The 14,662-nt window shown below is 39.1% G+C and overlaps 1 protein-coding gene across 3 annotated transcripts in view; it reads right to left on the bottom strand.

The window, feature by feature from the left end:
- Positions 1–14,391, bottom strand: part of fmr1 (FMRP translational regulator 1) — a 38,229-nt gene extending 23,838 nt beyond the window's left edge. For 2 of the 3 annotated variants that reach the window (XM_036005820.1, XM_031280055.2), the window contains exons 1-7: positions 13,912–14,391; positions 4,851–4,903; positions 4,657–4,750; positions 3,827–3,898; positions 1,381–1,529; positions 530–623; positions 156–272 (exon numbers count right to left, since the gene is read on the bottom strand). In XM_036005820.1, the coding sequence (XP_035861713.1) occupies positions 156–272; positions 530–623; positions 1,381–1,529; positions 3,827–3,898; positions 4,657–4,750; positions 4,851–4,903; positions 13,912–13,962 (630 nt within the window). In that variant the 5' untranslated portion in view covers positions 13,963–14,391. The remainder of the gene's footprint in view (positions 1–155; positions 273–529; positions 624–1,380; positions 1,530–3,826; positions 3,899–4,656; positions 4,751–4,850; positions 4,904–13,911) is intronic. The other variant, XM_031280053.2, reaches the window with a different exon arrangement.
- Positions 14,392–14,662: the final 271 nt, after the last annotated feature.

Below are 14,662 nucleotides of genomic sequence, written 5' to 3' on the forward strand. Positions count from 1 at the left end.
GACAATCCTTTTTATAAACCCATAATCATTTTTAACTGCAAAAGGATCATATTATACACATACAAGAACACACACACACACACACTTAAAGTTGTAGTTGTCAGTAATCCTCATTTTGTGTGTGTGTGTGTGTGTGTGTGTGTGTGTGTGTGTACCTCCAGTTGTCTGTTGGCCTCTTCGTTCCTCAGCATGAGTGACAGTTTGGTGCGGAGGCTCCTGAAGTGCATGTCGCTCATCATATTGGCCCGCTTTGTTGTGACCTCATTCACAGACTGTGAGAACAATCAAAGCTTAATTCACACACTGACTTTAGAATATGTTACTGATGGAGGTCATCTACTAAATGATGTGATATTGTTTGAAATCATACACAGGGTACTCCAATCAGACTATATCAATGGAAAAGTAACAAATTGGATTGTGTGTATGAAAAGTCATTTAAGCGATGGTCATTGTGCCAAGTAGCGATGGCAACTTTTACCTTTATGTTCTTAAGTTAAAAAACAAAACAAAAATGTGTTTAACAAACCAAAATGACCAGCTGCTTTTTCTCTGAGTCGTAGGTGACATTGAAAGCTCCCACGGCCTTTTTAAAGTCTTTGTGTGCTGATTCCTTGGAGCACCTGTCAACACAGAGTTACACAAATAATTCATGCCATTAATTCAGTAATCTTTACTGACTATTTAGAGGCCTGTGCGCACATAACCAAAGTTGAGACACTGTGCTACTGTAGCCTTCTAATGATACACTGTTAGTCTTTTCAGACCCTAATACAAACATGTGCATATGTAGCCCAACTACAGCCATTTTTTAAAGGCTAATAGGGGTTTAATCTTTTACATACGCAGGTTTTACCTGTAAATAAAATAATAAAACCTACAGGAATGAGGCTCACACCTTGTGTTGTATTGGTGGCATATACCACTGCTGTCTACTGGCATTAACATTGTGTCACTTACAAACACACTGAGACTGTGGTTCTCTGACAGATGCAGCTACACATCAGCAGGTTTCAAAGTTGCATCCTCCTGACAAGGTACTGAGCCGTGTAGGCAACTGTCACTTGGCTAATACCTTTGTTAACGCTAACCTTACGGACTGGCCTTTGCTAAAAAAAAACAGCAATTTAATGCTTCCATGGCCCAGCAACTAGTGCAAAAGTGTAATTGCTTTTATTAAACTGAAATGCCAAACTTTGAAATGTTCTGGTGTTTTTGCTTCTCCTTCTCTTCCATTTACTTTACTTTCAACTTGCACAGTCAATACACGACTCAATTAGTAGTACAAAACTTGTTGGAATGTATCTAACCCAAAAGGTTACTTGCATGTCCTGAGGTGTATTTAATGTATGGGCCATATAGAGCTCATATCAAACTTACATCTGTCGGAGATCCTCCGGTACATCCAGTCGGATCTTGATGAAGGTGGTTTTGGTGGCTGGTTTATTGGGGTTGACAGGCCGTAACCGCTCCAGCGTCACTATCTCATTTAATGTAGCGTCACATGCAGCGTACTCTATTACGTAAAACTAAACATAAAAAAGGATAATGTCAGTTCCAATTTTGCACACTGAAAAGCAGAATGTCAACGTTGGAAAACTCTGCCTGCCTCTATGGGAATTTAACATAGCAGTGTACTTTATGCCCCCTGTATTTTAAGAAAGAACATTTATTTATTTACGATACATTATTCATTCACAAAGAAAATTGGTTTCCTTAAAGGTTGGATTTTTCCTCATTTTTTTTAAATTAAGGCATTAAGATCAATTTCCAAAAGATGATTTTTAATTCCTCTTTTTAGTCTACTTTAGCATGGGCTTATTCACTTATGCTGAGCACTGTACATAAGTTCTACTTGGGCACCCTACTAGGGCTGGGCGATATGGAGAAAAACAAATATCACAATATTTTTTACGAAATACCTCAATATCGATACCGCAACGATATTGTAGTGTTGACTATTGGTGCCTTCACAAAATATTTACACAATGAGATTTTTGATAAATAATCATCAGTAATGTGGATATAATGACTAAGTGGGTAAAGGCAAATAATAGAACAGTTGCAACATCACTTTACTGTAACGCAGCCTTCAAAACCAGTAAAAGACAACACTTATGCCATATTACGATATCCAAAATCTAAGACTATATATATATATATATAGTAAATATTTCATTATATCTTTTAATGGGACAACACTGAAGAAATTACACTTTGCTACAATGTAAAGTATTAAGTGTACAGCTTGTATAACAGTGTAAATGTGCTGTCCCCTCAAAATACCTCAAAAAACCATACCTAGAGATTGGCATGGTTTTATTTCAGTTAGCCTAACAGCTGGTTTGATTTGCATTGAGAGATGATTTTATGGAAAGTACCCCATGCCAATCTCTAGGTATGGTGAAGGCTATGTGATGATGTGGGGCTATTTTAATTCCAAAGGCCAAGGGAACTTTATCAGGACACATAGTATCCTGGATCCATGAAATAACTGGCCTTTAAAACTAAAAATCTGCCTGCCTCTATGGGAATTTAACATAGGGGTGTACTCACTTTTGTTGCCAGCGGTTTAGACATTAATGGCTGTGTGTTGAGTTATTTTGAGGGGACAGCACATTTACAATGTTATACAAGCTGTACACTTAATACTTTACATTGTAGCAAAGTGTAATTTCTTCAGTGTTGTCCCATTAAAAGATATGAAATATTTACTAAAATGTGAGGGGTGTACTCACTTTTGTGAGATACTGTATATGTGTGTGTGTATATATATATATATATATATATATATATATATATAGTCTCATATCACAATATTGATATAATATCGATATATTGCCCAGTTCTACGCCCTACCCAGGTAGATTGTGACCCGCCCAGGTAGATAAAATCCGAATGACATTGATTTTTCTAATAAACAATGTATTTTTATAGTACACACAGACCAGTGGCCTCCAGCCCCTCCCCTCTGAAGTCACGTGTGTGTGTGTGACAGTGCCAACGATTCACTTCAGGCTCAGAGGCTATCATTCGTAGTAGCACGCTGCTTATAGTGTTGTGGCCTCCCGTGGGATTAACTGTACTGATAAAAAAAAAAAATGGTAAAAACACCACAGCCACACTGCTGTGAAAGCACCCGAACGTTAACTGGAGCTAACGGCTAACCGGAGCTAATCGTTGCTAACCGAGCCCTATTAGTTCTTTGTCTCCGTGCCCGTATCCATTAACTGTACTTATGGACTCGAGGCCAAATAAAACCCGACATTGTATTAAGTTGGCTTTAAAAGTTTTACACTACAATTCAGAGTGTTTTTGAATGACACATATCTGTTCAGATGAGATCTTGAGTGCAACAGGACACATGTAACGTTATACTACAAAACAGCATGATTATAAGGATCCTAACACTTCAAAAAAACAAACAATGATCTATAACAAAGAAATTGAACAAGAATTACCTTTGGATAGTCTTAGTGTAATATGAATTAACTGGAGTTAGGAGAAGACATGCCGTGCGCACAGTGTTGAGATTTATAATAACATGTAACTTTCTGTATGGATCATTGTATGGTTTTAAGGTTAGATTGTTAATACATGTAACATTTGGGTTCTGGGTAATAAGGTGTTTTATCTGCTGAGGCATAACATTTATGACAAACCAACCAGATTTGACTAGTTTATTACTAAACCAAGCCATCACGCGCCGCGCAGCGCTGCACGCTACTTGCTGCTGTTTTGATTCGACTTGTATCTTGATACCCAGCCCTACATTGTACAATGGTAATGTAACCCAGATTTCGAAAGACTGCGGTCTGAGCCCTACCTCTCCTTTGACCATGCGAACCTTGGCCAGCCACCATCCACATGGCTCCTTGTCATTAGCCCTGGAATATACCTGGCAATACACACACACACACACACACACACACACACACACAGTACATTTGACAAAGCTTTCCACTCAAACCTGAGATGTTTACAATAAAGACTGCTAGCACAGAGAATGCAAACACACAAATTGAATGCATGAACTGCATTTAACTAAAAATTGGTGTTCTCAAAGGTTGGATTTTTCCTAATTTTTTTTCAATTAAGGTATTAAGATCAATTTCCAAAAGTTGATTCTTTTATTCCTCTTTTTAGTCAACTGTAGCAGGGGTTCCAATACTCATGAGCAGCACTGTATAAACACATAACAAAGCAAAGAATGATTTATTCGTATTTAAGCATTATGAAGTGAACACATGTAGTTTCTCTGATGGTTTTGGAGGAAGAGCAACATTAAATTACTCAGAAATTTACTGTTTTCACCATTACAGCTTTTGCTCGTAGTTTTTTTTCTTGTTTGTAATTTAACATAAACTAATACAGCAATTTATTGGTATTCATTTTGAATCTTAAAAAAAAAAAAAACCATGAATGAAGTTCATCAACTGCTTACTTCCAATACCACATATTTTTACGCGAAAAAATCACAAAAAATGAAAAACAAGGAGCCTTTAGAATCTGTTTGACCTACACAGCAGACCTTTATTCTACTGCACTTCTTCTCTTGCACAGTGACTAGACTGGATCTGCTTTCTATATAACCACATCTGATAGTAATATAAATTTTCTGAAACAGTTCTGAAAGTATTGAATCATCAGTCCCACCTCGACTTCATCGCTCTCATTTATCTCCTTGCAGAGTCCTGTTGGGGGAGGAAAACGAACATCCTGGAACGGGATTTGACGCTCTGGCTGCCAACTGGGACAAAGGGACGCATACAACAAGTGTGAATTTCATCACAGGTAAAAGGTTACATTTTACAGTGTGTTTTATGTTGTTGTGTATGCGCATTACTCACTTGTTTTCAAATGCCACAGTGACCGATCCTTCGTGAACATCCTTCACAAAGGCCTACAAGGATCACAGAGTTAGAGTTAGTCACACAAGTTAGAATAGCCAGGGGTGGAGGGAGTTTTCACACCTATAGTTTGTTTGCTTTGGTCCGAATCAGTTGATGAGTTTGTAAACTTGGAGCGATTTCCCCTTGGTTCGGTCTCGTTTTACACCTGGAAAAATCCAAGCGTACTAAAAAAAATGCTTCATTACAAACCCACGCAAGAACGTTCACTCCTCTTATTGGTTGGATGTGTCTGGGGGCGGGAGCAAGAAAGGAAACACAGGAAGAAGGGCCTGTGTTCTGGACTAGTGCATATTTCTTGCATCTCCGTGGTCAAACCAGCACATTTCATTTAAATAATCAAATATTGTTTTGCGAGCGACGTTACTTACATCTGCTCTGGTTACCGAGACTATTCTGCGATATATTGCAATTTATTACCTTTTTTCCCAATTTCAAATTATGTCCCCAAAAGGAAACTTTGTCAACTTCTGTTTTATATAAAGATACATTTCTCTGTGTGTTCATCTCACTTCAATTGTATTGCTGCAAAATGGGATTGTCAAGCAGACAAACTGACCTACACATATCTAATAATTAGGGCTGGAGCTATCAATTATATTAGTAATCGAGTATTCTACCGATTATTCCATCAATTAATCGAGTAATTGGATAAGAACTATTTTTGTTTTATTGAAGAGCAATAATATACAATAGTTTGGTTAGACTTTCGGAAAAAGCTAAATTTTTATTGCCTACATTGCTTACAATATCATCTCTCAAAAAACTAAACATATGAAGTGCATTTAAGTGCCATATTACATCGTTTAAAAAAAATAATAATAACCTCAAACTAAGGCATACATTAAACATAAATACTACCTTAAATTGTGCAACTTAACTTTCAGAGCTACAACTTTCAAGTTTCACCCTGAGACTGATCTGTAGATGTAAATATTTGTTATACTCAACCTATTTTCATTTATATAGGCCTATTCGATTACAATGTCACACAGCTCTGTTACACTTATTCTAGTAGATCGTTGATCAGCTGTTTCTCCGTGAAGAGAGAGAGTGAGAGAGAATGGTGCGCAACAATCAGCCGTTTTTCCGAAGGGATAGTCAACAAGTCGGCTCTTTAGATCAAACTGTGGTCAGCACTACGTATTTTCTTGTCTTTGTTTTAGGTAGTTGTAGTTTCATCGTCCATACGACTCTGTGATTTACTTTTCTCGGGTCCGCTTCGTGGAGTGGATGTTTAAGTTGTAAATGTTGAGATGCTGAAGCACTGACGTCGTGCTATTATTGTGGTAAGCTAATTCGATTTCGCAGTAGACACACTGTACAGAGTTTTTCGTTTGAACTGATTCCAAACTTTGGACACTTTCTGTCGTTTTCTCCAGCCTGTCTCTTCTCTTAGCCCCTCACTATTTACGCTGCCGTCAGTCTTCATGGCACGTGTCGCCAGCTGCGTTAGCGCCGGTGTGCGACAGTAATAATCACCCGTGCGGAAACACCGTGAGCGATACAACGTTGGTAACAATTTTCATATCGCCCAGCCCTAGTAGGGTGCCCAAGTAGAACCTATGTACAGTGCTCAGCATAAGTGAATAAGCCCATGCTAAAGTAGACTAAAAAGAGGAATTGAAAATCATCTTACAACGTTGGTAACAATGATTAAACGAAGCTTCGAGGCAAATCATTTTTGCATTGAGGATTTTTAGCAATCGAATTATTGGAGTTACTCGAGGAATCGTTTCAGCCCTAATAATAATAATAATAATAGATCGATACTTGGCATCTGTGTATCGATACAGTATTGCCAGTATTGCCCCCCCCCCCCCCCCCCCCCCCTCCCACCCACCCCTAATAGTCAAAACAGCTTTAGGCATCATGAATGTAAAAGGGTTACAGCTACCAAAGCCTGACCCAAGCCCAAAACTGTTAGCAACAACACAGCCCAAATTCTTCTCTTTGGGCTTGATTCAGGTTCGGCTCTTTCTCTCTCTGGTTGTACACACAGTCTGTGTCCATGTGTGTCAAGCATTGCAAGTAGGACATGCAATGCCTAGAAGGAAAAGAGAGAGAAAGAGAGCCTAGACTATGGGTTGCATTAGCCTCGCTAGCTAACAGTAAGTAATGAATGAAATGAAGCATAAGCTTCCAAAAGGAGAGATTCTCTAAATCCCCAGTGATTCAGGGAAAGCTTCCTACTGCATTATGACTTCATTGACCTGTGACATGCCTGTACAAAACTCCTTACAGGACTATGACTACTTGAACTGTCAAAGTTGATCAAAGACGTTATGAGTTTACAAACCATGCTCACCTGGCCTATTTTGGGAAAACATAAAAAAAAAAGGAAATGTAAACAACTATACACAGGTATATGGTAGATGGTTTAGGAATGGAATGGCTTCTTGGTTTCAATTTAAAAGGTCCAATGTATAATATATTTACTGTAATAAATCCAAAACTGACCCCAATGCGTCATCAGATATTAAGGAAACCTGGTAAGTTGAAAAATCTTTTCTGACAACAAAGCTAATGCCAGTATTTTCTTCTTTTGAAATTTCCGTTCAGTGACGGAATTTCTGTTTGTGTTTTGGCCTGTGTGTTGTTATCAACTTCCCAGTTTGACAGCCAGGCCGGGTTGCCAGATATACCTGTAAAAACGTAAACCAAGCGCGCGCTACAGCTGTAACGTTGGTACAGCCATGAAAGCAGTAAACAAATGGACAGGATCAACGGAGATAGATTCTACCTGACCTTAAAGAAAAACTGCCATGTTTCTAACAGTTGCGTGACCAGAGAACCCCCGGGTAAATATTAGAGATGTATTTGAAAGATGGAGACAGCTTAGAGCCCAAAAAGGACGCCGAGTTGGCTAATTTCCTCATTAACGTAAGCATTAGCTTCAGGCTAATTTACCACAGCTACAAGGGACGGTCATTTTATGTCATTTCAACATTTGTGTACTCACATTGAATTATATAGCTAGCTAGAGTATCCGAGATGGTTACTCGCAAAAACAATTGAGACACAACCAGTAAAGTGATCCCGACTGGTCCTGGCTAACGCCGCCATGCTAACTGCTAGCTAACGTTACCGGAGGAACAGGCAAGCGGGCCACGGCTGTTTACAACGTGTAGCCTGTTCAGCGGCCGCAGCCATAACCGGGGCTGTAAATCAGGAAGAGAGGACCGTGAATTTTTAGTGTTATTTTTGCTTGCTCTTGGGGGAATTACTGGAATTGTTGGGTCTTTGTAAATTATAGAGTGTGGTCTAGACCTACTCTATCTGTAAAGTGCCTTGAGATAACTCTTGTTATGATTTGATACTATAAATAAAATTGAACTGAATTGAATTTTTAGCGATTCCTACCGTAATTCTAAGCCTGGGAAGTGTGTCTGTCCGTTGGGTGGAGAGGACGGCGAGGTTGTTGCGTTTTTTAGCGATTCCTACTGTAATTCTAAGCCAAGTTGGGTACAGAGCACCGCGTGAGCACGGGCTTTTATGACCATCAATATAGCCAGCATCTAACGGTAGCTACTCCGCTGTGCTGTGGAGTAATGTCTGGCTATGTGAGACAAGCGTCTAGCAACATTGTTGTGGATGCTGTGGTCTCAGCCTGGCAACCAACGTGAACTTCGAGTCTGGGGAGGAGGAGGGGGCGGGGGAGACAACTCTCTTCAGTATTCTGAATTTGTACTGCAGTAACCATTTTAAACACTAGCTGTCAGTATTACAGAATTACGTCGGTACTACCGATGAGAGGACAGAGAAGCGCTCTCTGCATCTTTCACAGAGAGCGGGGCTCAGCTCCGACACAAACACACACACACACACGCAGACGGAGCGAAAGTTACATCGCCTCCGCAGTTTCATAAAGTCACAGTGAGTCACAAAATAATGCTGGTAAAGCAGACACAAGTGTGCTTACACTTTTCAAAACTTCACACAGACAGCGTTTGCTGCAATATAATATAATAGCGAGATCACTGTGCAGTTAATGTTACACTTCCGAGACAGACTGGTGTTCTCTATTGCCCTGGTGACTGACTGTCAGGCACAAGACAGACAGGCTGAGGTTGTACAGGCAAGGCAAGGCAACATTATTTCTACAGCACCTTTCAGCAACAAGGCAATTTAAAGTGCTTTACATAAAACATTAAAGAGCAATTAAAAACGGTCATGATAATAAAACAGACTGAAAAAAAGAATAAAATACAAATACAAGAATAAAAGTAAGTGTAAGAAAAACATTTTTTTTGATTAATAGGTTGTTGGGACGCCGCAGTTATTAAGTCTGAAGAGGTTAGTTATACAGGAGAGAAGCCATTTGAGTTTGTGGCAAAGCCTTTCACAGTGCTCATTTTTCATTTTGTGACTTTCGATTGAATAAAAGACTATTTTTCCAGTCATATTTTCACCATTCAAGTTTTCTTTAAAATAGTGTTTAAAATCTTGTCTCGTCTCGTTTTCGTGAACCCAATCTCGTGAGCCGAGGTGTCTCGCAACACCCATAGTATCGCGATATTTTCCGTGGCAATACTGTATCAATACACAGGCGCCAAGTATCGATCTATTATTACATATGTGTAGGTCAGTTTGTCTGCTTGACAATCCCATTTTGCAGCAATAAAATTGAAGTGAGATGAATAAACAGAGAAAGGCATTTTTTTTTTCTTCTTTTAAAACAGATGTTCACAGGCGCCCAGACAGCTCAGTTGGTAGAGCGGGCGCCCGTATACAGAGGTTTACTCCTCAACGCAGCGGGTCCGGGTTTGACTCCGATCTGCGGCCCTTTGCTGCATGTCATTCCCCCCCCCTCTCTCCTTTCATGTCTTCATCCGTCCTGTCAAAAATAAAGGCCGAAAATGCCCCAAAAAATTATCTTAAAAAAAAACAAAAAAAAAAAAAAACAGATGTTCAAAATGTTTTCTTTTGGGGACATAATTTGAAATTGGGAAAAATTTGAAGTTGGAAAAAAGGTAATAAATTGCAATATATCACAGCATATTGCAATATGTTTAAAATCGCAATAATATTGTATCGTTACATAAGTATAATTTGTGATGATATCGTATCGTGAGACTTCTGGTGATTCCCACCCCTAGGTAATACTAGTATTATTACTTTTTATGTGACTGGGCGATATGGAGAAAATCAAATATCACAATATTTTTGACCAAATACCCTGATATCGATACCGCAACAATATTGTAGTGTTGACTACTGGTGCTTTCACAAAATATTTAAAAAATGAGATTTTTGATAAATAATCATCAGTAATGTGAATATAATGACTAAGTGGGAAAAGGCAAATAATAGAACAGCTAGAGCAGTCTGGTAAGTTCAGAAAATGACATCACTTTACTGTAATACAGCCTTTAAAACCAGGAAAAGACAACACTTAAGCCATATTACGATATTCAGGGTTTCCCGCAGCACTTTGCAGCTTGGGCGGCCGCCTAAGCTGGGGAACCATACCGCCTTAACTAGGTCGTCAAAAAAAAAAAGGTCGCGAAGTGCATCTCGGACAATAACGCGGACGCGCTTCACACCGCCGAAATGAGAGAAAGAAAAAGAGACGTGGTCCGGCGCTGTCTGGAGGATAACTAGCCAGTTGATATCGCGCGTGTGTGTCCGTGAGAACAATCGCCAATTCACCGTTGCGTGTGCGCCGGAGTTTGTCAACAAATGTGCGGCAGCTGGGGCATTTCTATATGTTTCTCTGTCCTGTTCTTCACATCAGTGAGGCTTTCTTCTCTTGTTTCAACGAAGTGAATACATGACGAAGTGACTGGAAATATCCATCACCTCTCGCGCGTGGATTCGCAATGTCCCGGCTGTTGCCCGGTCTTTGAGACACAGCTGTTGTCCGTTTTTTTTTAATCACTACACGCGGTTCACAACACACGGTTAGTTAGCGTAGTTACACACAGCGAAATGACGTGTCCTGTTTTTATTTCACGCATACTATCTGCTGGAGTGAGTGAAGCTGTGGGCTGAGCTCTGTTATCTCAGCGCAGTTTGTTTTGGAGAAGAGTTGTCGGGCAAAGTGGAAGAGAGCGTGTCACGGAGGATAATGGGAGCAATGCCAGTAAAACTATTATAGCACTTTTTTTGAAAATAGTTTAATGAGCTTAAAATTGCACATTGCAACTGTTATTTTGAAAAGCTGGTTATTTATTAATTATTTGTTATTATTTAAATTTAATATTTAGTGTAGTGTGTAGTACAGAGTCTGCACTACAGAGATGTATTAATTATATATTACTGATGTATTACCCCCTGGTCAGATGGCAAACCTACCACCTTAACTAACACATTTTCTGCGGGAAACCCTGATATTACGATATCTAACGATTATTTTCATAGTCGATTAATCTGCGGATTATTTTCTCAATCAATCGATTAGTTGTTTGATCTATAAAAATGTCAAAACATGGTGAAAAATGTGGATCAGTGTTTTCCAAAGCCTAAGAGGATTCACATTTAACAAGCTGGAATCAGCGAAATCTTTTTTTTTTTTTTTATAAAAAAAATGACTCAAACGATTAATCGATTATCAAAATAGTTGGCGATTAATTTAATAGTTGACAGCTAATCAATTAATCGATTCATCGTTGCACCTCTAACGATATCCAAAATCTAAGACGATATTTAGTCTCATATCACGATGTCGATATAATATCGATATATTGCCCAGCTCTAATAGCCCTAAAAAACTGCTTTCAGGTTCAAACCATTTCTGTTAATCAACAAACACTACTACAACTACTACTTCTACAACAACAACAAAAACATAAACATGTTTTGGGGTCTATTAAAACCCTTGTGTTGACTTCGGGTCACATTGACCCGTTTTAAATTTTTGTTTTATATCAGAAAATATAGGACGTAGAAATAAGCGCTGAAAACGTGTAGAAGAAAATTTTTAAAATGTAATACGCTGGAAAAAGCAAAAACAAACGGTGAAAAAAAGGCGTCAAAAACATCGAAAAAAGGTTGAAGGGAAGACAACACATGGGTTAAATCCTGAACAAACTTGTGCCAATGTTACCACTTCTGGGATTAGCATCTTGGACCCAGGCATCAAAGTCCTTTTCTCACCAAGTGAGAGAAACACAACTCTGTATTGCTACAGCTCTATGTACATGGTGGAGATTTCACCATATTTAGGAATTGAGTGACTTATACATTACATTTACACTGCATACCAACATATATCCTATTTATTAGGACATGAACCATAGTCCAAGATACGTATCTAGCTAATGTAGTCTACTATACTACACTCACTATTAGAACTATATTAAGAGAGCCTTTAACGTTTCAATGAACATAATCAGACTGACTCAATGCTTGTGAATGCACCTCCGCATCACAGCCCACATCGGCGATTTCTTTCAACAATTCAAATACTGCAGAATTTATTGAAAACAAAATGGCAGTGCGTGTCTAAGTACCTGGCCAACTCTGGCAAAGTCTGCCTTTCATTCTAAGTGGTGATGAACAAAAGTGCATTTTGTGGATCCTTTTAATCTTCTGAAAATTTGCTAATTGTCTTTTAGTGCTATCATTTGATAAGAGCGCCTGCCAAATAATAAAACTGTAAGCCAGAAATCACAGTTCGCATCTATAAAAGTGATACGTTTGGCCAGTGCCACACCCAACTAAGAGACAAAAGTACATCCGCTGCTAATGGTGCCACCTCTGACTTAAACCCAAGGGAAATCCAAAAGTATATACTTTTTTCAGACAGGACTGATATGTATAAATGTCCAATTCAGGATTTTTGCTTCAGTGAAGTGCTTGAATTCTTTATACAGTGCAAACAATTCAGCTGGCATTATATGCGGCATGAGGTTCCATAATGAACATTGTTACAGTGCAGTACAGTGCAACACAGGATGGCAGGATGGCTTGCAGAACCACTTAACACTCATATCTCAAAATGCTTTCTGATGGTTGTACTGTACATTCATTCCATTCATATTCCTTACATTAGTTTGGCAGCAACAACACGTCTACAGAGACAATACATGCAATCAATCACAGTTCAAGTCATTCGATGAGAGATGGTGTTTTTTTGTATAGCATGTTACCACCTTTCTTCTTTTACTCTGCTAGTTACATGTGCCTGATCTCCTTGTTTCTCCCGTGTCTCTTCAACCATTCTTAAAGGATGACAATCCCCCAAACAGGAAATACAAGGTTTTCATCCCTCAGCAAAACTTTTCAAGTTTAACTTCTGTTGTTTGTTTTTTTTATCCAGTGTGGTACGGATTTTGTTACTAACCTAAATGATTCATGTAATTATTCCACACACTGACAAACACTGATCATAGGATCAACACCTTGTATGTAAATATCTGCCCAAGGATCCATGAGCAAGGCTCTCAGCCCCTGCCTTGCAAAAGACAAGCTCCTTAGTCTGTGGTAACCGTGGTAACGTTATACGTTAATATGGTCAAACAGTCAATGCATAACGTTAACCCTCTAAATAACTGGTATTCCTAACGTTAGCTACTTGTTGACTCTTGTCTTAACCCCAAACTATCAGCGACCTTAATAAAAGAAAAGCTAACTTACCTGCCTACTAGGGGAAAATATCGGCAAAGCAGTTTGCTGCCGTTATCCTAAATGAAGTTAACGTTAGCTGTTAACGTTAATGTTGGCACTTGTGCCCCTGTAACCAACCCCTTTCCATCACTTTACAGATAACATAAGATTAAATGTAAGTTAACATTATCACTACAACAATTACATTGGTGTAGCAACCTCATTATCACCAATAACACACATTTAGCTAACAACATTGAGGTTACAGCACCGTCTTCGCGTTAGCTTTGTTTACAGATTTTCTACGTCCCGGTGGAGGCTGGAGTGAAGCACTGAGGCCCGGAGATACAAGCAGGTCTCTTCGCTAACGACAATTTCATGTTAGTGAGCCTAACGTGTGTGCTTGGTGTTGTAACTGAGATGAAAAGCTCAACGAAAGTCATTAACTTACCTTATAAAAGGCCCCACTTGTTCCCCTCACTTCCACGACTAGTTCATCCATGACGCAAGTCACTACAGCTCGCTAGCTAGCTTAACGTTACTACCGTTAGCGACGTTAGTAGCTAGCTAGCTAGCTAGCTGGCTAGCCTGTCGCTAGCCAAGGCAGAGTTTGCTATCGTTGGCTTCGCTAGCTTGCCAAAATAGCCTGCCAGTTGGATGCAAGGAGAAGCCACGATAACTGTGTATGGCCGTTATGTTGTTTTCCGTTTACCACCGTTTATGGATATTTCGTTTGTTTCTTGCAGATTTGCAATTCCGGATGTATGATATTTCACAGGCGAATTATTTAGCAGGCTATGTTAGCTTGTACTAGCTAGTTATGTTAATGTTGTGTGATTAGTGCTGAAGCAGCTACTGCTGGTTGCATCTCTCCAATGTGACGTCTCCGCGTTCTTCCTCTACTGAAATCTGAGGCTGGTTACACACATCTAAGCCTATTGCTGCTCTCCACAGGTAATACATAGAAATGTCTATTTCACATATCCGGGTAATTCATCTTAAATATAAATGACCATTGTCTTTATCCCACAATGAACCATATCCTATTTCCCAACACAAATCAAAACAGATAATAGCCTATTATTCCAGCTCAAGCATTGGCTCTAAGGCAGTGGAAACATTTTTTTATCTAAAAGTTATCTGGCTATATCTAACTTATTCGTTCCTTATTCTCCCCCTTCACCAATATAAAAGCATTATTG

The sequence above is a fragment of the Sander lucioperca genome, chromosome 1 (genome assembly GCF_008315115.2).
Source record: "Sander lucioperca isolate FBNREF2018 chromosome 1, SLUC_FBN_1.2, whole genome shotgun sequence".
Taxonomy (NCBI): Eukaryota; Metazoa; Chordata; class Actinopteri; order Perciformes; family Percidae; genus Sander; species Sander lucioperca.